Genomic DNA, 26,087 nt, shown 5'->3' on the forward strand with positions numbered 1-26,087 from the left:
TTTTATTTATTTCTATAGATTTATAGTCCGCCCATTCCCATAGTGGGCTCAGGGCAGATTCCAGCATGGTAAAACAATTAAAACTAACAATAGACAACCTAATAGATAAATAGTAAAACAATCAAGCAGTTAAAACAGATTAAAATTAAAACAGTTAAGCCCCAGCTCAAAATTAGTTTAAGGCAGCATGGATGGTGTGGACACACCAATTAAGGCATACTTGTCCCAGCCTAGGTATCCAAAAGATGTCAACTGTATTGGCCCGATTTTGACCAATCAATGCATGGAGGCCAATTTAGATGGTGTAATAGGATAAGGACGTCCACCTGCCTCAGTCATAAGTCTGGGGGAACAGCTCCGTCTTACAGGCCCTCCGGAATGGCAAAAAATCTGGTAAGGCCCAAACCTCCATAGGGAGCTGATTACACCAGGTCAGGTCCAGGGCCAAAAAAGTCCTGGCCCTGGTCGAGGCAAGCCAGATGTCCCTTGGGCCAGGAATGGTCAGGAGATGTTGACTGGCCGATCATAATGACTTCTGGGGCTCATATGGGGAGAGACGGTCCCACAGGTATGCTGGTACTAGGCCATGCAAGGCTTTAAATGTCAATACTAAAACCTTGAAGCGGATCCTGTACTCGATTGGTAGCCAGTGCAAACTGTGCAGCATCGACCGACTGCTCACCTGTACAGGTGATTCAGTCAGCAATCGTGCTGCCACATTCTTCACCAGCCTCAAGGGCAAGCCTGCGTAAAGCAAGTTACAGTAGTCCAGCCTGGAAGTGACTGTTGCATGGATCACTGTAGCAAAGTCCCGAGCGACCAGATAGGGCGCTAGTTGTTTGTCCTGCTGAAGATGGTAAAAGGCAGATCATGCAACAGCTGTGACCTGGGCTTCCATATAAAGGGTGGCATCCAGTATCACACCCAAGCTCCTCACCTTCTGAGCTGCCACAAGAGATGTGCCATTCAGAGTGAGGAGCCGGATACCCGATTTTAGCTCCCCATGACTCATGTACAGGACCTCCGTCTTGGTTGGGTTAAGCTTCAGTCGGCTCAGTTGCAGCCAACCAGCCACTGCTGTTAATCACCCTTTGGGTGAAGAAGTACTTCCTATTATCAGTTCTAACCTGACTGCTCAGCAATTTAATCGAATGCCCACGAGTTCTTGTGTTGTGAGAAAGGGAGAAAAATACTTCTTTCTCTACCTTCTCTATTCCATGCATAATCTTGTAAACCTTTATCATGTCACCCCGCAGTTGACGTTTCTCCAAGCTAAAGAGCCCCAAGAGTTTTAACCTTTCTTCATAGGGAAAGTGTTCCAACCCTTTAATCATTCTAGTTGCCCTTTTCTGCACCTTTCCCAATGCTATAATATCTTTTTTGAGGTGTGGTGACCAGAATTGTACACAGTACTCCAAATGAGGCTGCACCATCGATTTATACAGGGGCATGATGATACTGGCTGATTTGTTTTCAATTCCCTTCCTAATAATTCCCAGCATGGTGTTGGCCTTTTTTATTGCAATCGCACACTGTCTTGACATTTTCAGTGAGTTATCTACCATGACCCCAAGATCTCTCTCTTGGTCAGTCTCTGCCAGTTCACACCCATCAACTTGTATTTGTAGCTAGGATTTTTGGCCCCAATGTGCATTACTTTGCACTTAGCCACGTTGAACCTCATCTGCCACATTGATGCCCACTCACCCAGCCTTGACAGATCCCTTTGGAGTGCCTCACAATCCTCTCTGGTTTTCACCACCCTGAACAATTTTGTGTCATCTGCAAACTTAAGCACTTCACTGCTTACTCCCAACTCCAAATCATTAATGAATAAGTTAAAGGGCATGGGACCCGGTACTGAGCCCTGCGGCACCTCACCATCTTCCACTGCAAAAATTGCCCACTGTCTCTTTTCCTGTTCATAAACAGTGTGATGTGGTGGTTGGAATGCTTGACTAGGATGTGACATTGAGAGGCAGAATTTTGGACTGGAAACCTAAATTCATATCCCAGTCAGCCATGGAGTCAGAGTTACTGCCGTTTAAGTCCATAGACTTCAGTGGGCTTTGACTGCAGTAACTTGATAGTACTGACTCTATTTCAGACCTGAAACTGAGTGGTGTCATATAATCACCAAACTACTTAAGGATTTGTTAAGGAGAACATGAAGGACTATTGAGTCAATGGCAATGCTGAATGTTGGACATACTTGCTTTTCCTATTGGTTTTTCTGTGGCCAGAGAGTGTAACAGGGAATATCTGCTGGGAGGTTAAAAATAGCTGGGAGTCATCTGGGTCCCACTTTAGGAATGTATATACTTCAAGAGACTTTTGGAGGGTTGAAAGGTATCCTTTGGAATTCATATCATAGAAATGAAAAGAATCTCTGAACATTGCAGTTCTAGGGAAGGATTGTTGGTATGTGCTCTGAATATCTGGTTCATATATAGCAAGATTTTCAAATTGTTGAGCACCAACAGATGTTAATGGAAGGCACAAAAGTGCATTGCATATCAGTGTGAGTCTTTTTGGATCAAAATGACAGTTGAAAGCTTGTTTGGGGTGTGGCGGGGGAAGGTGCTAGTTGGGAAAAGCTAATGTCAAAATCTGCAATTATTCCTTCTTCAGGTTTGCAACAATAACCAGAACTGCCACTGTTTCAGTGGATGGGCACCCCCATTTTGCAATAAACCTGGGAATGGAGGCAGTCTGGACAGTGGGCCTATGCCTCAAGAAAGTAGGTGTGATTCATGTTGTTTGTAAAAATTAAGGAAGTTTACATGAATATGGGGGTCCTGCGGCAGAGGAACTAGAGTGCACAGAAACAACAGAGGACAGAGCATCTATATTTTTATAAATCAGTGAAAGAGGGAATTTTGCAAAGTAGTGATGTGCAATACAATCCTAAGCAGGTCTAGTCAGAATCCTGCTCAGGTTTATTCTGTGGGGCTTGTTCCCACGAAAGTGTTCTTAGGATGACACTGTGACCTTTGCAGCACTGATGTAACAGGTAAACATTTTAAACATCCTCTTTCATTCAGATCAAAGTGATGCTTGTGATTCTCTCTTTCTTCATTTTATCATCACAACACTTTGTGAAAGACGGTAGAATGAGAGTCACCCAATGAGGTTTGTGGCCAGGTGGGGATCTCCCTATTCTCAACACTGCACCACCTTACATGTCTGCCACTCAGCTCTTACAAATACAGGAGTTCTGACTTCTGTTCTGTTACATCTATAGTCACTGCAGGGGGTAGGGAAGAATTATGTGATAAGTTGAGTTTGATAACATTATTGGCTTTGCCCCTTCTCCCCTCAGGTGCAGTGCCAATCATTGCAGGAGTCCTGGTTTCTATCTTGATCTTGACTGCCATTGGAATTGCTTTTTGCTGCTATAAATGGAGGACCAGGCTTGGGCCACTAAAGCAGTCTATCATTCCTCCAAAGAACATACCTCAGTTCAGGTGATTATTTATGGCATGGTGATATAATTCCATCTGTAAAGTTCCCATTCGTGTTGTTCTGTGTGGAATGTCTCCTTAAGCCTTTACATTGGTCTCCTGACTGCTCCTGAACTCAGTAGAAACTTCTTGTCCTCACCTTCAAAGTACTGCTTGGTCTTGATTTCCATTTAGATCTCTACACTCCTATTCTGATAAAGACCCTGCCTCTCAACCTCTACCATCCTCACCCTCGTTTCTTTAAGTTGGGTAGAATTTCGTTTCCCTTCCCCACCATTCAGTACACTCATACATAAATTCCATGCTGGGGAATGTGGTTGAGATTTACCAGCAGTGTTCAGTAGTTATGAGTCTGGGTTACTCAGAATAGATAGTACATTGGCCTCTCGGTGGGGGAAAATCATAGTCATAGGTATTTATCCTGGTTTACCTATTTTGGACTATTTTTCCTTTTTAATGAGCATTTTGATTCCATTAAAAGCAGTCCTTGAATTGGGAGGCATCTGTGATCTTAGAAATGGCTATTCTCTTTGTTTCTTTTTGTTCCCAAACAGCACTGCACCTCCTGTTCAGAATGGTGGGAATGGCCATGCCAATCCAGCCTTCAAGCTGAAAACTCCACAAGAACACAGAAAGGTACTCAGAACTGCTGGCGGCCATGGTGTTGAATATTGCCTAATTTCCATACTTTATTTGATTTTTTGTTTGTTTTTTGTTTGTTTTATTCAATTTTTAGCCCATAACTATTGTCTGTTAGCAGAGCTGAGACGATAAAGCAGTCCCATTCATGTATTCTATAATATTTGCTGCAATAACTGGGTTGCAAGGAGCAGTAGCTAATGGCAGGCCTGGTAGCAGAGAGACCTTCAGAATATATTTAATTTAGAGAAAAAGCACAACAAAAGTAAGAGAAAAATAAGAGAAGCTCTTATTCAATATGCTCTGAACAGTAGAATGTGTACATTATAGCTCCCCCTAGAGTTAGAATGAACTAAACATTCTCGGTATCAGTATTTTTGAAATTTGTATGCTCCCCTGCAGGCACCTCACAATGAAAACAAATAACCAGAACCAGTCAACTCACGAAATCACGTCAATAAAACAAACAGAGACAGTGGAATAAATATATAAGAATAAATCATTTTTTTAAAGTCAAGACAATTACCAGGGCATAAAAGCATATAAAGCAGAGGAGTTTAACATGAGCTTAATAAAACAATTCTCAGGATAGGTGAGTGGCTCCGCTCCTGTGTTTTCAAAGAACTGGAAACCTGGCCTGGAAAAACATAGAAGGATGCATTGCTGTAACTATAGTAAAAAAGATAAAGGTAATCCCCTGTGCAAACACCAGTCATTTCTAATTCTGGGGTGACAATGTTTTCACAACAGACGTTTTTACAGGGTGGTTTGCAGATAACTGGGGAAGGCAGTGGCAAACCACTCTGTAAAAAGTCTGCCGTGAAAACGTTGTGAAACCAATGTCATCCCAGAGTCAGAAACGACTGGTGCTTGCACAGGGGACTACCTTTACCTTTTGCCATTCCCCCCCCCCCCCCCAGCAAGCTGGGTACTCATTTACTGACCTCAGAAGGATGGAAGGCTGAGTCAACCTTGAGCAGGCTACCTGAACCCAGCATCCACTGGGATCAAACTCAAGTCATGAGAAGAGAGCTCGGACTGCAGTACTGCAGCTGTACCACTCTGTGCCACAGGGCTCCTTGTAACTATAGTAGAACACTCAAAATGTGAAGGAGGGTAGAGTGAGAGCACAGGGAACATGGAAAAGCAATCTTCTAGAGTGAAAAAGCCTGGAATCAGCTGCACACCCCTGAAAGGCACAAGCACACCTCTGAATGGCAACAGGAACAGCCAGGAGTTTCTGAGACTGCGCTGTTAGCCCCATCAGCCTTGTGGATTGAGTCCATACTGCACTTCTGAAAATGTATGGACTACTTTGAACTTTTTGCACAAGCACTTTAATGCCATGAAGTATAGTTTGAAAGAATTAACTCTCAGCATTGTATTTGGAAATATACTTTATTAATTTCCTAAGAACTCATTAAAACATTCTTATTAGCATTACTATATACAGTGTCTAGTGATTTCTACACGATTTTGACCCTGGTTGTATTAGCCTCCATGTGAGGCCTGGAGATCTCCCACTTTTACAGCTGGCAGTGATCCAGCTAGCCAAGGTCAGCTCCCCTGGAGAAAATGGCTGCTTTGAAGGGTGGACTCTATGGGATTGCACCATGCTGAGGCCCTTCCCCTCCCCAAAATTTACCCACTCCTGGATCCACCCCCAAAGTCTCCAGGTATTTTCCAACACAGACCTGGCAACCCTACCTTCTGTTGAATCACTTTCTGTAGTTGTTCCTTCACTTTCTCTCTCTACCTGTGTCCCTGAGTTGTCCCCGTCTATTTTCTTGATTTACTCAATTCCATATATATTACACATGTGTTCTTCAGAAGTCTATCTTATTCCTGTTTCATTTTTCTCTAAGGAACTCGGAGCAACATGCATGTTCTGAACTTCCGCCTTTGTCTCTTTACACCTGTTTTGCTTATTCTTTGTGCCTTGTATGAAGGTTATTGACACACAGAATGTTCCTGCAAACCCTGAAGTGCTTTACTGCCAGCCAGCTCCAGAGTTCAAACTCCATGTTCAGCTACCACCTGAATTTCCAGCCAACAACACAAGGAAGCCCCCCACTCTAGGGCACCAGAGTGAGGTGAAGAATTTGGCAAAACGAACTCCACCAAGCAGGCCAGCACCTCCTGCTCCAAAAGTTGTCATTCCACAGGTAAATGGTTTTCTACAGACAGACTCTGTACTAGATCTGGTGACTTGTTTGTATGGCTGGATAAGGGCAGAGTTAGTGGTATGAATTTTGGGTGCCTAACATCTGCTTCCAACATTTATTTTATTATTTATTTTATTCACTGGATTTATAATCTGTGTTTCAGCTCAGCCAAGTCCACTAATAACAGGGCAGTATATAAACATATCGTAAAATGAGTTAAAATCCACAGTTCTGATTTTCTTCACTCTCCAAACTCTAATTAGGTTGGCCTCTTGGGCTTTATGTGTCTGGTCTCTTGAGTCGACTGGTGTGTCTGCTCCCAGCCCTCCTGACTCCCTCAGACACTCATCTCTCCCTCAGCAACCTTGTTAATTCTTAAGAGTAGTGTAAATATTTCAGTGACCACTCAGGTCTTTCACTGTGACACTCAATTGTCACTCTCAGCCACCTGGCTGTCTCCACAGAGCTAACAGCGAGCTTCACTTCACCAGAAGTCTCTTCACAGCTCTCTGTATCAGCTCTCTCTTCAGCTCTCCTGCTGACCATCTACTACTCACTTCAACTGTCTCCCTCTGAAAGTTGCTGACAGTTGACTCTCCAGCCGTTATCTGTCACTCACTCATCCTGAGAGTTCTGAGCACTCCGGCCCCCACCCTCAGATCATATGACTCAGACTTCCTGAGTCCTTAGCTTTTCTATTTCCTCAGCTTAGTCTATATAGTAGATAGTGGGGAAACAGCATTGAACCCAGCATTTGTTGAGGCAAGCCAGGATTTGAATGGTCATCTACTTTTGTATTTTATGCAATTTCTACCCCGCCCTCCCCTGCGACCAGGCTCAGGGTGGGTTACAACCATAAATAAAACAACAGATATAAAGAATTATAAGCCCCATTTAAATGTGATACCAATTTAAATACTAAAACATTTAAAACATGATGGTGACCCAGATAATTTCATATGCCCAAAGTGCATACTGTGCAAGTGCCAGGGAGCAATAATTTGAAAATGTGGTCTTACCAGTAGAAAGTAGTAGTCCTGGGACATGTTGCCAGTGTTGCACTTGAAGTGACGTTATCATGAGTGTCTTCCAGGCAATGCTCTTGTATTTGGGCACAAACTCTATGATTAAACTGGTACCATAAGAGTTTTTGCCCAAATAACAGAGTATCACCTAGAAGTTCCTTGCATGATGATATCACTTCCTGTGCAACACCAGCAATATAACCTAGGCCTTCTTTTTTATACTGGCAAGTCCCCCTACCAGTAAGATGATCAACAGCTGGGAGCAGGGTCTGGCAACCATACTGTTAAAACAGCCTTTGGTTTTGTTGTCTGTCTGAGCTGAGCTTCAGAAGGAGACTTTAACTATCATTGCTTTATTTGCTCTAGAATTCTTCCAGACCACAAGCCCCTCAGAAAGCTCTTCCTGCTAATCCTGTTCCTTCAAACAAGAGACCTGTGCTTCCCAAAATGAATGCAAGTGCAGTACCATCACATGCTGTGGCAAGGAATCCAGAAATCCATCAGGTGGGGCATGTAAGATATTTTTTTTATTGCAAAGCAACTTTTCCAATTGTGCTATACCAGTGTGCCTCATTGGATCATACCAGAGGTCTATTTGGGTGTGTCTCAAGTTGGAAACAGGGAAGCAGTCATGACCAGCAAGATAGTTCTTAATATTTTAAAGAGGCTGCTTCATCTGTTATTGATGTCACAATGTTGGTGGACCCTGCCTGTCATTCTGGAAAATGGGAAATGGTTATCCATGACTAGTAGTTCAGATAGGGTTGCCAGGTCCAGCTTAGAAAATACCTGGGGACTTTGGGTGTGGAGCCTGGAGACTTTCCCATTCCCTAAAATAAATAAAAATACAGCAGTTCAGTTCTCTTGAATACAGTCTTCAGTTCCTCATCCCCCAGCAGCTGCATGTCCACTAAATGGAACACACACACACTTACAAAGCAGCCAAAATAAAGAGTTTGCAAGCCCGCACTTTTGTGATCTCACTGGAGCAACTTACGGGAGTTGTTAAATACTGGATCGAGGTGGGTCAGCAGTACTGTTGTTGTTGGACCTGTTGGCGGCGTTCGACATGGTCGACCATCAGTTGCTGATTCACCGCCTCACCGACGCTGGGATTCAGGGGTTGGCCTTGCAATGGCTTTCCTGCTTTCTCTGTGGTCGGGGACAAAGGGTGGCGATCGAGGGACGATCGTCCCAGAGGCACCCGCTTAATTGTGGGGTGCCTCAGGGGGCAGTGCTTTCCCTGATGCTGTTCAATATCTATATGCGCCCCCTTGCCCAGATTGTGAGGAGATTTGGACTGGGTTGCCATCAGTATGCAGATGACACCCAGCTTTATCTGCTGATGGATAGTCGGCCTGCCTCTGCCCCAGAAAATTTGGCCCCAGCATTACAAGCCATGGCGGAGTGGCTCAGGTTGAGTCATCTGAAGCTGAATCCAATAAAGACAGAAGTGCTCTGTCTGAGTCGCGGTGGCCTGGGAAGGGAAATCCCTCTACCAGCCTTTGATGGGGTGCCACTGATATCGGCACCCGAAGTCAAGAGCTTGGGGGTGCTACTGGAGCCCACATTAGCTATGGAGGCCCAGATAGCAGCCACTGCGAGATCCACCTTTTTCCATCTTAGGCGGGCATGACAGCTGGCTCCCTTCCTAGAGCACAGTGACTTAGCAACAGTGATTCATGCAACGGTCACCTCGAGACTAGACTACTGCAATGCTTTCTACATGGAGCTGCCCATGTCCCGAATTCGGAAGCTGCAGCTGGTGCAGAATGCGGCAGCCAGGTTGCTGTTGGGTCTCTCTATTTGGGATCATATACAGTTGGGGCTGCAGAGACTGCAGTGGCTGCCAATAGTATTCCGGATCCGCTACAAGGTGCTGATTATTACCTTTAAAGCCCTATATGGCCGAGGACCTGTCTACCTTAGGGACCGTCTCTCCCCATATATTCCCCAGAGGGTACTCAAATCTGGGTCACAAAATCTATTAGAAATCCCTGTGCCGAGGGAGGCGAGATTGAAGGCTACCAGAGAAAGAGCCTTCTCTATTGTGGCCCCCCACTGGTGGAACAACTCCCAGATGATGTTAGAACCTTGCGGGACCTTGCCCAATTCCACAAGGCCTGCAAAACAACATTATTTCAGATGGTCTTCAACCAAAGTACATAGATGCCTAACATCATGGCATGGAATTTAGCACCAAAACTGTTGTTTTAAAATTGCATTAATAATTTAAATTGTAAATTGTTTAATTTTAACTGATATTATTGTAATTGTTCTTATTGTTTTACTGTTTTATTGTTGATATTCAATGTTATTAGCCGCCCTGAGCCTGCTTCAGCGGGGAGGGCGGGATAGAAATACGAAAAATAAATAAATATAACCATCTGCTGTATTTCAACCAAGTGCTTCAGTCTAACACAGGAAAACAAAAGGTTCTGGTTTACTTTTTACTATCTATTTTACTGTGCAAATGACTTCTAAAATTAATGCAAAACAAATGGAGGCTCTCTTATTTTCTCACAGCTTCACTATTTTACTGTGCAAACAACTTTTAAAATGGATGCAAAACAAATGGAGTCTCTCTTACTTTCTCACAGCTTCTGAGATTCACCCACATGGCTCTGCTGGCTCGCCCTGCTCCCATTCAAGCTTGCGTTTACTGAAATTTAAAGTCACACACACCTTCCAAAATACAAGGTGTTTCCAAGCTTCTTCTAAGCCTTCTCAGGTGGAAAGGCGCATGGTGGCTGTTTGGGCGGGGCTTTCCCCCACCAGCCAGCTGACTGGTAGGGAGGAGCCTGCAAAACCAGCTTTGAAATTTGCTTCATGAAGCAAAATGAAAAGTGCTCGGCGGTCAGACTACAATTGAGAGTAAGTTCTATTGCAGCAAGTGAGACTAAGTACACAGACTATCACGCATAGTGAAAAGGGTTGCAAGTGACTTATTTTTTTTTTAAATGTTTCTCTTCTACCGATCATCTTGAATTATAGCAGACTTCCTTGTTCCTCTGATCTGACAGCGTCCATTCCACAAATACTCGTAATCATTTCTTCTTTTCTAGAATTCAGCCATTAAACATTCTGGAGACGTGAGCACCTGGAAGTATGGCCGCTGATGTTTCTATTGCAGTACCAAAATCCACACTAGTACCCTCCAACCAGTGACTTCACTTGGGATATTTGGCTTTTGTTTCCAGAAAGAAGACATGCTGGTCATGTACAATTTTCCAATTGCTCTTCTCATACGATGATGGGGCAAATTTCAGGCTTGGCTTTAATAAAGTTATCTACCATCCTTGGCACATGCAGATGCAACTCCCCTGGAAATGAGTTGGCATTTCAACAGTGCACACCAAGGCTAAATAGGACCTGCCTTATCTTTTGGAATTTTTTTCATTATAGGAGTTACAGGGGCAGCACTGAAATTTGTGGCAAAATGTACAGTATGCCAAAAGGAGGGGAAAGAGGCCTTGATTATCTCTCTTCCAATAATTATCCGAATTGAAGATGAACTGACTTAATCAGCATCAATGCATCTCTGTCATATTTCCCAAGACCCTGTCATATTTACATACTTGCTTAGAACCTGGAACAACCCCTGGAGAACAGAGTACCATGATGCCCTTTCTATATTCTCATGGCCAGTGGAAATTCCTTCAAAGTACTTCATAATATAGAGGAATTTCCCAATCTCATGGAATTTTGCTACATTGGATCAAGAGAAGAGAGTTTATTTCCCTCTGCAGTGAATTTTCCAGGGTTTATTACTTACCTGTATACAATTTTTTTTTCCGGTGGGACTATCATTGTTCATCCCAAAGTTTTTCTGATCATGGTCTACAGGTTTTCAAAGCATTGGTGGCATAATACTTGTCTTTACTGTGCACTTTGCTTCCATAGTCCTCTTTATGTTATTTGGCTGCATGGAATGCTAGAAGGATTTTGTGGCATTTTATTCCCCACAATGATCTCTCTGGGACTGGTATTTTTGGTCCTTTAGTACCCCATCATCTGTGGTTAGTGGTGCAAACATCCCTTTACCTGGAGGGCTTGACCCCCATCCATGTACTGTTAAGCCATACCTCATATCCAATGCCATAGACATAGACATGTATCTATAGTAGCTCTTTATATATAAAAAAACGGAATATGTTTTCAGATACTAGTTTAGCAAATCACTGCTTGAGAGAGAAAAAAGTGTACTCCAAATAACTCTGGTTTGAGCATCACCATTATTTTAGGCAATTTCAGAAGAAGAAAATGTTGTATCTCATCAACCAAATTTTAGCAAGATCCTTTCAAATTTTCACAGGTCTGCATTTAACTATCAGGGTTTTTTTGGGAGGGGTACAAATCATTTTTGTACAGTACACTCAGTTTAGTTTTTGCATATTTGTCTTTCATTAGACTGGGCTTGCTTGTTCACACAGAAAGTTTATTAATTTTATCCCAGTATAAGTTACTCTGCAGTCTAATCTTCATTCAGAATGTACATATGGGACTATAAAACTTTGGTAGGTATCTTGGTTTTATAAGCCGCTGCACAGAGTTCAGTACCTAAGGTTAAAGTTTGAATTATTTAATTGGGATGTAATTCTTTATCAGTTCTCAGTATAAATGAAATAATGTTTGCCTATTTCTGATTTTAGTGCTGGTGCTAAAACAATAAATCTGACGTGAATAAGCCCCTAGAAAAGGTACTACAGGCAAACGGCAATCACAATGGAGTGGGGGACTTACAGATTATTGTCCTGTCACCATGATATTTTGCTGTTAGTCACCTCACTCAACAAATGATCACTTCCTTTCTGGGTTGCACATGTGAATTCACCTGCAAATATCTAATTAACAAACCAGTGAACTGTCCTAATGAAGATCTGTTGGCTCAGCTGGAAGTTTCATTCATGGTGCTTTGACTAATAGGCAGCTGATTTAAATCTGAATTTGCTGTAACTGGACAACATGGTGCAGGCTGTCTTTATGCACTTTAAACAACCTAGAAGTTCCAGTTATGCAGATGCAACATTATTATTGATCTGAGGCTTTAGGTATATTATCTCAGGTTTTAAAATCTTTGTGGTGTGGTGTTTGCACTGTGATGTCTCTTTTTTCCTCTGCAATATGTTGGTGCTATACATAGAGAGATGTTTCCTTTTTGATGTTCAATAGCAGAGTTGAAACTACAATGATTTGGCTTACTTAGAACATCTACCTAGATGTTCTTAATGCAGATTCTTTAAGATTGGTGGGCTGTTAATATACAGGGGTTTTAAAATGTGTATTAGTATCTTTAAAATCCCACAGTTTCATTTCAGACTTGGTTATGCTGTTAAGACTGGAGAGAGGAATTATAAAACAGTTGTTCCAAATTAATTTCAAAAATATAGAGTCCTAGTGGATACCCAAAAGTCTCTGGTGATAGTTATTAACATGCATCCAATTTTGGTTAGACAACAGTTAATCTTAATAATGTACCTGTATTGGCATGTAAGTAGTTGATATTTACAGAATATCTAACCACTGTTAAGTGGTTCTGATAATTGCAGATTCTCTCCTTGTAGTCTTTATGTCCTATCAGTTCCAACACTTGTTTCAAAATCTCATAGAGCGCTCATTTAAAATCTGACAACACTCAAGTATTTTGTATTCTCTTTTAATTTAAATAACTGATAGAATATACTTTAAAAGTTCCACACCAGCAATTTACTCCAGGATGGAAAGTGTGTATTCTTCAGTAAATTCAGCAGCCATGCTTGCTGATCTGAATCTATTCAGCCTAAATCTTAGGCCACATTAGGACAGTGTGATCAATAATCATTCCTGAACTGGGAAATGGGAAGACACAACAAACAGGCTCTCTTCTCATTTCAGTCAGATTTATAAACAGTGAATCTTGTCATTGGTCTCACTAAAATTTAAGCCATCTCAGCCTATTTCAAAGAACACCTGGATAGAATTCAAATAAAACATTTAAAACTGATCAGTTAGGGTCAATTGGGTCTTCTTTAAGTGCTCTAGAACCAAATGGTAACTGTCTGCCTTACCGCTCCTCAGTGCTCCCTGATTCCTATAGTGTGAAGATGAAGGCTTCTATCCTATGCAAGACAAAAGACGAGAGTTCTCAAATTGTTACTGCACTTGAAGAAAGGAACTAGAACTGCTGAATTTCCTCCTTTTATGCAGCTTCTTAAGGAAGCCCTGTGAGCATTGAGACTTGGCAACTTTAAGTAAACCAAACCATAAATAATTATATTTTCATGTAAACGGTAACAGAATAGGTTGGGAGAAAAATATTGCAATTTTCTTTTTTATTATTATTTTGGAAGACCTTATGCACCACATGTCACATTTTATATCTGAAAAGTTTACAATGTGATTTCGATGCGTCTATGCAGATACTTGAATAATGCAGTTTATTGTGCCTTTTGCCTAGTTATATTTAATAAACATTGTGGTCAGATTATTAAATGGGTTGTGGATGGTTTTGTTTCTGAATAAATTTATGGAGACAGGGATTTGACAGTCATGTACACATTTGTCACATTTCTGATAGTTGAGGGACATTTGTTTTTCTGAACTAAAACCAAAAGCATGTTTTATGCCACAAAGTTAGCAAGAATTACCTGCTCCTAGCAGAGGCAGCCTGATCTTGTCAGATTTCTGAAGCTCGGCAGGGAAGTCCAGGGTAGCTATGCAAAAGCAGTCAATGGTAGACCATCTTGGGGTCAGTTGCAACCCCATAAGTCAGCTGTGATTTGACAAGCACGTTCCACCACCACCAACAGAGGTAGTTGTTCGAGTAATACTCATATATGCTTTGGCACACACATAGGTAATTAGATGTTGATTTGTTTAAAAGCAGTGGGAAAAAGCAATGAGAAAGCTTTTCTCAGCTGAAAGTTGAGGCCAGGCTGGGGAAGACTTAGCTAGAAACCTGTCCCAACCAGCACATGTTAATATTGCCCTAGGTGGGGTGAGAGGAGAGTTGGTTTTTGGGGAAATCTCCTATTCTGTTGCAGATGATACACGAAGCAAAATAATCTCAAGAGTTATTTCCGATTGACAGCAGAGGGCACTGTAGCCCTAGTTATTCCTTGCTGCTGGTATGAGAAAGCACACATTATACAGAGCAATACAAAGCAGCAAAAAAAGTATCAAAATAGATCCCCAACTTGAAGAGTTTATATAAAAAGGTTTTATTCTCCCTCTCCAAGTATAAATGAACAGTGCTGAAATGTTGTATAATCAAACCTGGGGACAAATCCCAGATGTACATCAAAACTATTCACAAAGCTACAATGATCCCATTTAATTGTCAAACACATTCATTAGCAACGAAGTTTCTAAGAGTTTTTAAAGGCCTTGTAAGCACAGGCTTGTTTTCTACAATGATCACTTTTGACTGCAGTGTTTTGGAAGATGCTCTTTAGAATGAGCTGGGAATTTACTTGTTCTCTTGTAATCCATAGCTGGTCCACACATAAAACCTGATCTCTCTCTTATCGAACCAAATGAAGTTGACATGCATTCTAAAGATCCCAGTTGCTACTACAGTGGTGCGGAACTTGCATATATTTTAAATTTTCATAGAGCTTCAGGCTTAACTTCTTGACAAAATATATCTTTGCACTGATAATCTGAAGCAGAATAAAGAATGAAACCATTAATTCATTAGGAATGGAACACAACTCTACAACTAGATAGCACTGCCTTTATCCCACCCCCCAAAAGTCCTTTTACTTCATTAATTTTAGTTGCCCCATTTCTATTACTCCTATGTGCCAAAGCAAGCACTATACATTGGCTAGAGGAAACACAACTAGAATAATTCTGTAGGCAACTGTGCTACCTCAAATATGGTCATATCCAGTCCTCATTTTGGGCAGGAGCTCACAGGAGTGGAGCTTCAGAACCTCTAAATTTTATTGTGCTCTTTCTTTCTTACCCCTCCTCCAAAATAACTTCTGGGCTCCATTGTTCAACTGCCCCTGTGAGAATTTTGCTGAACTCTAAGATTTGACAAAATTTCTAATATTTCCCCCCTCAAAAAATGGGAAAATAACCAAAACATATAAAGTAGACAAATGGAAATCTTCATCATGCCACTGTGGCCACACAGGAGAAAGGAATTTAAATAGTATGATGGGAGTAAGGTTTTATGATGACAATTATAATTCAAAAAGCATTTTAAAATGGATACTGAGCTGATACAATTTAGTACAACTTTCAGTGATGTCGGGTGTGTGGCATATGCAAATGATTTGTGCTAATGAGCTCCAGCACCTCTTTTTCTATGGAATGACCCCTGGTCATATCAGTGATGTAAAACAATGTTAGTTCCACCTGCCAGTAATTTCTTTTAAAAATGGCTTTCCAAATCAAGCCATCAGATGTAAACATCCCTAAAAAGGTGTCCAGGATCATTTAACATACAGCCTCCATAGATCTCAATTTAGTTTTCAGAAATACATCAAACTTTTCATGAATAATCTTAGATATACACAGCCTAAATTATAACTTCAACAACAAACATAAGAGCAGAGTAGAGGGTTAGTAGCTTACTCACAGAAATTGGGAGTAATTTTACCTCAGTGAATGCACTGCATAAACAAAGTAAGTAAGTAAGTAAAATTTTATTTGTATCCCGCCCTCCCCCGCCGAAGCAGGCTCAGGGCGGCTATATATAATAGCTAGGGCCATCTACATGTGTTGCTTTCTGGATTTTTTTTAAAAAAAATCATTTAAAAGCACAAGGGAAAAAGTATCATCTGAGAGAGGCTGGCAGCATGGGAAGACAGGTAGAGCCTGGGAGTGCTTCTGCTGGGACAGCAGTAGCAAAAACAGCATTGGGGAGAAGGCAGGAGATCTCAGTTATATCCAGCTGATTTGTTTGCCATCTCCTTTGATTACAGTTCTTTTCCAATGCAGCTTTGTGCTAATTTGAACTGGACTGAGACACAGTTATTTTCAAAAGCCCCTGTGTTGTAATCTGCAGTGGTACCTCAGGGGCAGGGGTGAGCTGCCAGCATCACAGGACAAGAAGGACAAGTCTCCATGAACTGAGGACCCTTTACTCAAAACTAGTTTGCTATTGGTCCACAGCTCAGGATGTCAGCTAGTTTTCTTAATGTTCTGTCTACCAAGTTGGGTGATTTTTGGTTTAGGAATCATGCTGCTTTCTAAAATCTGGAAATCATAGTCAAATAAACTTCACACATGGCTCAGCAGTCTCACGATTTTGAAAAGTGTGGCTTGTAAACCAACTTTGTAGATCTGATGTGTTTTCCCACAATCAATTAAACTACATAATTTAAAAAAATAACTTCTTGGTTATCTCAGCTAAGAAAACCTTTCATTGACTAAGGAAAAATGATAAACAGTCCTGAGAGGCATATCTCATTTGCTTGTCATCACACCCTAAACACCACTAGCTTAATCCCAGTTTACATGGTTTTGATCATATCTGAGATCTGAGTTGTCACAAACATCTACGGATAACATCAGGGTTACCATATTTTGAACAGCAAAAAAGAGGACATGTTTCCTGACTACTACAAACAAGTGATCACTATGACAAATCTTATTTCAAATATCCCTACTACTGAAGCTGTGATAATTGCTACTAACTAGGGATATTCCTAACTTTTCAACCCAACAAGAGGATATTTTCATCAGTATTTTAAGAAGAACTGAAAGAGAATGGGCATCTAGTAACCCTAGACAAAACGGTCAATTAAGACAGATATTTTCTCCCCCTGCCCCCACTCCTTTTCTTAAAGAAGGAATCTGAAAAGACATACACATGATTCCAAGATATAAGCTTTATGGAGAACAGGATGTCTTGCATATTAAGGGTTAGTTTCTTCATTTAAATGAAGCAAAGCATAATTCCCAGACGGGGTGCCACTGTTTTCTTGATACTCAGTTGAGGTACTTTGAGTGATATACAGACAGATCTTGCATCATTTTGACAGTGTGTGAGAGATGCTGCAGTACCACTCCTCAATCCCATGCCATAGCAAACCCAAAATCACCTGGAAGGAGCCCATGTTTTGATTTTAAGTGAATTCCTCAAATGCTGACTGCTGCTCCATCGTAAGGGGGAAACATCATGTACTCATATTATCCTGCCATCATGAGGAGGATGCTACTGAGGCACCAGGAGTATGAGGCAGTATCTTATAGCAGTAGGCATTCAACCACTGGACATTTGGAACAGTTGACTCTAGCACCTGAATATTCAGTTAGAAGAATTTTACCATGTGTCTGCTGTTGATCAGAAAAACACAAAAGTGAGAGCGTGACTAAATTCTACACTGCCAAACACTCCCCATGCTTGTCTGTACAGCACAGTAAGCTGCCACTTGGTAAACAGATTTTTGTATCTCTCCTTGGGCTGAGCTGCAAAACTGTTGTGCCAGTTTGTCAGGCATTAAATCTATTTGCCAATACTAACAGAAAATAAACTATATTATGTCTTTTCAGAAACTTACTTTTTGAGAGAACATGCCTTCCAATTGCCATATATTTTCCACAAACTGCTATCATGTGGGCATTGTGGGTCAAGAAATCAGAACACTATTAATAATAAATAAGTTGAATGTAATAAATTAGCCTCCTGCTATTCTCTGGTACTGGAAAACTGAGGCTCCAATATCAATGAGAGTGGTGAGGAACAGCACCATTAATATGCTAACTTCAAAAATTTAAGCAAATACTATTTAGAGCTGCAGAAACCCAAAAGGACTTGATGTGGATGTATATGTGAATATATACAAAATATTAGCTTGTAAAATCTACACAGGATGAAAACACATACATGGTCTAATCCTACTGAGATTTCATCACTACAGAGAACAGAATCACATGACTGAATTCTTCCTCACATGAAGAACTTCCAGGCAATAAGATGAAGCTACAGTGTCAATTCTAGCATAGCCTCTCTATGACATAGCTTTTTAGAAAAAATAATTGCCATATATTTCCCATAACACTTTCAGCATACAGTATAACAGCTTTTGTTGAGGCATCATGGAATCAGAATGTAATAATCCCCTTGGTCTATCACAGCCCAGGTACTGCCTGCAAAACATTTCTTCTTCATGCTGTTAGGGATACTTTAGATGATTTCGGAAGAAAATATTTCTTCCATCTACTTCTGCTCTTATGCACTTGAGGTGGCAATTTATGGGTTGCATATTTTTAGATGCCTTGTATAGGACTGTAGTAGTAGCTTCAGCCATTTGGCCAGAAACCAAATTTCTTCAAATTACCAGTAAAGATCTGTCTGCTGGCTTGGCACATGCATAATATCATCTGTAACAATCCCATAACAGAGAGAAGAATGTACAGTGGAATGACAAAGTTAAAGAACAAATGGATCACTAAGCAGAAAAATAGTGAAGGCACTTATCCATAGTGTTCAAAGAGGTTGTCTTTTTCAGAATATATGGTCACACTTAATTTAATGCATATCCCAAAAACAGTCTGGTCCAAGTCTCTGAAGCTAGAAGATTCATTTTTTTGGGTTTCAGCTATATATCATGAATACTTTGGGTTTGCTGTCAACTGGGGTGCCAGAATTATCAAGCTCTATCAGGATATTTTTGTCATCCTTGATTACTTGGGTCTGGTCAGTATTCTGAAGTATTTGTGGCAGGATCCTCATATTGAGATCCACATCTTTGAAGACATGAAGTAAAAACACTCCTAAAATAATGGTAAGGAATCCACATACTGTCCCAATAATGTCTGCCACAGACATGGCAACCCATTCTTTAAAGAGAATAACTGAAGTAGTGATGACTATGGTGGTAAATAATACATAGTAGATGGGGAAAACCATGGAAGTGTTGAAAATGTCCAGAGATTTATTGAGGTAGTTGATTTGGGTAGTGATAGAAGCCACTAAAGTAAGAACAAGGATCCAGGTCAGTGGGTTTTGCAAAACAGGCCGGTGAGCAAAAAAGCCCTTGATGGCAATACCCAGCCCTTTCACTGAAGACACTGAGAAAGCCCCAATGACAGAACAGATGGTGAGGTAGATGAGAATATTGGTTTGACCACAGCGAGGTGCCACGAAGAAAATCAGAACCAGGCAGACCACCAACAGAATGCCAGCATAAACAAGGAAACCTGCAAAGGGGGAGAAATTGACAGTTTATGAAATAAAACACAAATCAAAATTCACATGTCTGCTATGGGAACCAAATATTGGCACAATGTGGCAAGGCACAGTAATATGAAGACTTAAATCAATTAACGTGGCATCATTCTACCCAAAGGAACAGAGCTATGTGAAGTCTTTCAACAGGGCTGGAAAAACAAAGTACTCATCTCCAAGAGGGAATCCAAAGTAGGGTTGCCAGCTCCAGGTCAGAAATGCCTGGAGATTTTGGAGATGGAGCCTGAGGAGGGGAGTTTGGAGAGGAGAGGGACTTCAATGGGGTATAACGCCATAGAGTTCACCTTCCAAAGGTGAACTGATCTCTATCACCTGGAGATCAATTGTAATAGTCAGAGATCTTCAGCCTCCACCTGATGGTTGGCAACTCTAATCCAAAAAAGCCATGTGTGCATGGCTTGACAGTTGTATTTTTCTAGTCAGATTGTCAGAAGATGCATATCCAATCAGAATTCCCAAACTGCTATTTAAAACCCTGCAGTTTCAAAAAGCAGGGGGCTCAATAGTTTTGCAAAGGGACTGTGGAGAAGGTCCATGTGCCAAACTTATCAGTATTTATAGATGTGAAGTCTCACTTAAGATCCATCCACACAGCAGTGTCTTCTGACAGCCTCAACGCTACAGCTATCACATGTCAATTGTGTCTCAAATATATTATATTGTCAGCTGGACTGTGAAATCTTTAATCGTAATAATCATAATAAAATAATTTTTTATTTATATCCCGCCCTCCCCGCCTAGGCAGGCTCAGGGCGGCTTACAAGACATGGTACATATAGCATGATATAACAATAAAATACAGTTAATACAATAAAATACAGTTAAATGCAAATCCGTGACTTTAAGTTAAATAAATAATTTAAAACCAATATAAATTAATGGTGCTACAGTTTCAGTACATATATAAAGATGGCTTGATATCATTGCCAAGATTCCACCTTAGAAGGCAAGTTGGAAGAGGGCGGTTTTACAAGCCCTATGGAACTGGTTAAGATCCCGCAGGGCCCACACCTCCTCTGGCAGCTTGGTTCCACCATTGGGGAGCCATTATTGAAAAGGCCTGCTCCTTTGTTGTTTTTAGCTTGGCCTCCCTTGGCCCAGGGATTTTCAGAAGATTTTGGGAACTAGATCTCAGTGCTCTCTGGGGAACATAATCATGGCTACTGTGCTTGGTACTTACTTGGCTCTTTCAGTTTAGAGGACATTTCATTCAGAGTGGTGACTTCCTCTTCCTCAGGAGCATGAATTACAAGCACCGTGCTGCCCACAATGCTCAGCATGCAACCTAATTTCCCCAACAGATTAAGCCGCTCTCCAAGCAGATATGAAGACAAAATGGAACTGTGTTGGAACAGGAAAAAAACAATTGCTTATTGAGGATGGCCAAGGTGCACTTATTAGAGATTTACAGAACACTGGAATTCCTTCCAGAGATGAAGAGAAATGTCAATGATTTACACACAGTTGTTGGATACTCCCATTTGGTATCAACCACATGAGTGGTATCTTGTCTCTTGGAGAATGGAAGGTTTCAAAACTGAAATTAATTCTAGTAAAATGAACTGTTGCAATATGAGGAAAGGCATCTTCCAGTGAGATGAGAGTTATCATTATTATTATTTGTTTATTATTAAATAATAATAATAATAATAATAATAAATCATTTGTTGCAAATGAAGGAATGTAGAATAAATGAATGCTGGATTGCAAGACTGAATACCAACTATCAAGGGTCAATTTCTACTGTGAAAAAAATGCACAACTCACTGTAAATATCTGACTTTATGCAGAGCAGAGAATGTTATCAAAGTATTTTTTTTATCTGTAAGAAAATCACATTAGTGCCACTTGGAGCTTTGGGGACTCAGAATAACTATTACAGGAGAAAAGAGAACAAGAGCAAATCACCTGATGAGCACACTCAGTGCTCCAAGAGGAGTAACAATGGTTGCAGGTGCAAAGGCATACGCAGCAAAGTTGGCAGCTTCTCCTCCACCCACTGAGCAAACAGATAAAAGATAAACCAAAAATTACACTTTATATGACACCATTGTTCAAATGCATGTGCTACTTTTGTTTCCATTTTGTGGTATTAAGTTAATCTGTCTCAAAAGAGAACTGAAACCCAGTGACCATAACAAAGAAGAGGGGGGTTATGTGTCTGTGTTTGTTTGTTTTTTTAAAACAAGCTTCTTAACAGTTACATGGCAGGTAAGAACAAATGAACCCCAAAATAGAAAGGACTCCATATAAGAGAGATAAACAAATCAGACAGTGATGTTATGGCTTATCACTGTCTTTGGTCAGCAAGCATCTATGCTGAAGACTATAACACTTCAAGCAAACACTCCTTAAAGTAGGGCCTCATTCAGTACAGTCCTCACAGAGAAGCTACAGAAACTGGCTGTGTGTAGCACTTGGGGCTGCCAGCTCTGGGTTGGGAAATACCTGGAGATTTTGGAGGTGGAGCCCGGGAAGAGCAGGGTTTGTAGAGGGAGGGCCCTCAGCAGGGTATAATGGCATAAAACCAATCTCCAAAGCAGCCTTCTCTCCAGGAGGACAGATCTTGGTCATCTGGAGATCAACTGCAATGGTGTTGTTTTCCACGAGGAATCTGTCTATGCAGACTTTTCATATCACCACAAAAAGTAGTTTTCACGCATCGCAGACATTGCAAAAGAATGCTACCATTTAGAAGGGACTATTAGTAATCTCCACATTTATAGCTGTACAATATGAAGTGTTCTCTAGCTCACAAGGAAATTGAGAGGGATTGAGTCTTTATTTATCATGAAGGTTAAGCATTTTAACATGTACAAATCCAGAATATTAAGAATAATCATACTTACTGGTGAGCAAACCAGCCCACCACAGCCAGTCCTTTAGGTATCCATGACCTCCATCCCCTAAGAAAGCAACAACAGAAGACACACATGCTTATGAGACAACTAAAAATTGAATGAAAACAAGAAGATCAAATAAGTGGAGTGACATGTTGAAAATAAACTAAAAATGTGACACATAAGTGAAACCTTATTTGTGGGTAATAATAGTTGTCAGCTATACCAAAAGTATTTACAACTCAGATAGGTAGTAGAGACACAACAGTTTTTATTTTTTTTGCTGAATGAAAATGAAGAATAACCTGCCTGACAGGGATGTCCTCAGAACTATACTGTTCTTTTTTATGATTTCAAACAATTTTATTAGTAACATATGGTAATAAATTTCCATTTCTTACTTCATTAATAATTACTTTTTTAAAATCTATCCCATATATTACTTTCTACCCACCCCTCCCCCTGTTACTTGACCCCCATCGGTATTATATACTTAAAATCTTAATATTAAAGTTACCCTTAATTAATAAGAACCAAAATTAATATCCTCCTCCCTCTTGTATTTAGTCATTATCAAAAATTGTCCAATGTCCTTTTATTTTCCACTCTTTTTCTACGTATCTTCTGAACTTTTCCCACTCCATCTTAAATACTTCTAAATCATAGTCTCTGAAGGTCCTTGTTAACTTGTCCATTTCACTCCATGTCATAACTTTTACAATCCAATCCCATTTCTCTGGTATTTTTTCTTGCTTCCACAACTGCACATACAATGTCCTAGCAGCTGAGAGCAAGTACCAAATTAAAGTTCTATCTTCTTTTGGAAATTTTTCCATTTGTAATCCCAGCAGAAAAGTCTCCGCAACTTTGTTAAATTCGTATCCCAAGATCTTAGAAATCTCTTGTTGAATCATCTGCCAGTATTTTTTCGCTCTTTCACAAGTCCACCACATATGGTAGAAAGAACCTTCATGTTTTTTACATTTCCAACATCTATCTGGCATCTTATTGTTCATCTTTGCCAACTTTTTAGGAGTCATATACCATCTGTACATCATGTTAAAACAGTTTTCTTTAATACTCTGACATGTTGAGAGTTTCATAGAGTTCTTCCACAAATTTTCCCATGTGTCCATCTGTATTTCTTTATTTACATTAATTGCCCACTTAATCATTTGAGATTTCACTACTTCCGCTTCTGTAGACCAAAACTATACTGTTCTAAATCCACTGACTGAAGTAGACCTTAAAGGGTTTGGAATTGAACTGCAAGTAAACTACTGAGGATATTTTCAACAAATGTGGTCCTCTGAAGGTGAAATTGTCATTCTAGCTCCTACTCACTAGCTGTATGAATTTGCTAAACAAATACATATGCATTTATCTTTTATTGAATCAGACTATTGGTTCATCTATCTGCCCCACCTGACAGAGGTTCTTTGGGATCTCAAACAGAGAATGGTCTTTCCCAGTACCTGCCACCTGAGATTCTTCAACTAGATCTGCCAGGGATTCAGATCAAGGCCTTCTAGATGCCAAGCATGTGTTTCACAACTGAGCATGTGTTTCACCACTGAGTCACAAACACTCTCCCATAGTAATAGCAAGAACTTTTTCTCACAGTCAACAAATGAGAGCTATATGGGTTAAATAACATAATACATCATGCTAATTAATCCTGAATACCTATAATTCTCCCTCCCCAACTCAGGGAAAATTTGTATGTATGGACACAATCTCTGACAAATGGAATGGAAAGCAACAAAAATCATAAACGTTCCTTATTAAGGGTCACCATTCATCTCCTGAATTACCATTCAACTTGGTAAACACATTTCAGACAAAATGGAAACTTGTGTAACAAATGTGTAGCAACATTCTTGTAGCAACATTCACATGCCACATATTGGTGTTGACTACCCTCTGACTGGGACAAATGATTAGCCAAGTAATGCTGAAACACTGTTTTTAAAAGATTGGGCAACTCTACCTTTACAATGTATACAAGTGTAACCAATTCAGCTTAGGTGATTTTAAAATGTTGTTTGAAACATCTCAGTATTGAAGAGTTCAGATGCCATGATATCCAGTGTGAGTATCTAATATTTTGCTGCTATATCAGAGCGGCATCCACTTGTCTGTTGATCAATGATCAGCCACAAACTATCACAACTGCACACAAGGGAGCTCCTTTTGCTCACTACTAGTGGGAAGGAATTTCTCTTTTCTCCAGTGGCAAATGTTGCTGCATTCTCCTGAAGAGCAACAAACTGCCTCACTGCCGGATGAGAAGGATTCAGTAAGGAACAGAATCCTTCCATTATACAGTACAGAAAAGTCATAACTTGGCTGTTGTTGCTGTTACAGCAGGGGTTTAAGAGGAACTGAGATATTAGAATCCAGGAATGACAAGGTGATTGACAAATAAGAATTTCTTCATTCTTTTTCACATAATTGGTTTAGTCAATCTACTAAAACACCAATAGGTTAACAAACATGATTATGTTTTGATGGGCAGGGTTAGGACATCCTTGTTTATTCTGTTATACGTGGTGTTGTAATAGGGACAGTTTCCACATAGGGACAGGCTCGTGTGTTTTCCCTGTTGCTGCTATGACTGCTGAGACAGTGCAGTGGCAACTGTGCTTCCATGTGACAGGCTTTCCCACAATTTCCCTGCTCATGTCCCTTGGCAATGGTTGTCTCTTCTTCTTCAAGCCACCAGGGTTTCTTCAGTTGTTGTTTTTAAATTAGATATTGGAGATTGTTATATTGATATAATATTATAGAGAACTGGGTAACAGGTTCATTAAATTTGCAGCCCCTTTTATAGTGGAGCTATGCTTTTCTCCTTACATTGTTTTCAACAAAAGGGCCAGCAACTTATTTTGTAAAACAATGAAAGCTGGGGCTTCAGAGAATCTGATACATAACTTGTGATAATGTTATATCGCTACAATGATAGTGAATTGGCAATTTAAAACAAAAAAGCTCTCCAGTGGCAGGGAGACAAAATGGCTGCTACAGTGATGGGGTCAGGGAAAACAGCTGCAAAGTGTGTCAGAAAATCCAGACTTTCCCAACCATGACCATTTCCACCCGTTCTTAATTCTTTTTACTGGCAAGCTGAATTCCCATTTGATTAGGCTTCCCAATCCCCAGGTCCCAGAGGGGGATCCCCCGGTTTTACAGGCTTCCCCCCTCCCCCAGCCAGCTGGCCGGTGGGGGAAGCCCCGCCCCCAGAGCCATCATGCACCTCCATGAACGATTCCCATAGGGAATGATGGGGAATTGAACCGCAGGTATCAGGGACTCTGGGGGGGGGCTGTTTTTTGAGATAAAGGCACCAAATTTTCAGTATAGCATCTAGTGCCTCTCCCCAAAATACCTACCAAGTTTCAAAAAGATTGGACCAGGGGGTCCAATTCTATGAGCCCCAAAAGAAGGTGCCCCTATCCTTCATTATTTCCTATGGAAGGAATGCATTTAAAAATTTGTGCAGTCCCTTTAAATGTGATGGCCAGAACTCCCTTGAAGTTCAATTATGCTTGTCACACCCTTGCTCTTGGCTCCGCCCCCAAAGTCTCCTGGCTCCACCCCCAAAGTCCCCAGATATTTCTTAAATTGGACTTGGCAACCCTACATTTGATGGTTCAACTTTGCGGCACTCATTTGGCAATAGGGCTTTATCTTCATAGGTGTTTTTTTCCCCTGATCCTGCCCAGGAGTTGTTTTGTAGAAAAATAGGTGGTGGAATTCATCCAGGG

The 26,087-nt window shown here is 40.7% G+C and overlaps 2 protein-coding genes across 2 annotated transcripts in view; one reads left to right on the forward strand and one right to left on the reverse strand.

Annotated features, from left to right (window-relative positions):
• The window catches only part of ADAM19 (ADAM metallopeptidase domain 19), a 90,226-nt gene extending 76,462 nt beyond the window's left edge, over positions 1 to 13,764 (forward strand). The window contains exons 18-23 of the mRNA XM_060240243.1: positions 2,632 to 2,740; positions 3,323 to 3,467; positions 4,019 to 4,100; positions 6,053 to 6,268; positions 7,660 to 7,797; positions 10,359 to 13,764. Coding sequence (XP_060096226.1) covers positions 2,632 to 2,740; positions 3,323 to 3,467; positions 4,019 to 4,100; positions 6,053 to 6,268; positions 7,660 to 7,797; positions 10,359 to 10,412 — 744 coding nt within the window. The 3' untranslated portion in view covers positions 10,413 to 13,764. The remainder of the gene's footprint in view (positions 1 to 2,631; positions 2,741 to 3,322; positions 3,468 to 4,018; positions 4,101 to 6,052; positions 6,269 to 7,659; positions 7,798 to 10,358) is intronic.
• A 5,005-nt stretch (positions 13,765 to 18,769) lies between these two features.
• The window catches only part of NIPAL4 (NIPA like domain containing 4), a 63,638-nt gene continuing 56,320 nt past the window's right edge, over positions 18,770 to 26,087 (reverse strand). Inside the window, exons 3-6 of the mRNA XM_060240244.1 lie at positions 22,330 to 22,386; positions 21,389 to 21,479; positions 20,661 to 20,821; positions 18,770 to 19,431 (exon numbers count right to left, since the gene is read on the reverse strand). Coding sequence (XP_060096227.1) covers positions 18,827 to 19,431; positions 20,661 to 20,821; positions 21,389 to 21,479; positions 22,330 to 22,386 — 914 coding nt within the window. The 3' untranslated portion in view covers positions 18,770 to 18,826. The remainder of the gene's footprint in view (positions 19,432 to 20,660; positions 20,822 to 21,388; positions 21,480 to 22,329; positions 22,387 to 26,087) is intronic.

This window comes from Heteronotia binoei, chromosome 5 (assembly GCF_032191835.1).
Source record: "Heteronotia binoei isolate CCM8104 ecotype False Entrance Well chromosome 5, APGP_CSIRO_Hbin_v1, whole genome shotgun sequence".
In the NCBI taxonomy this organism is placed as follows: Eukaryota; Metazoa; Chordata; class Lepidosauria; order Squamata; family Gekkonidae; genus Heteronotia; species Heteronotia binoei.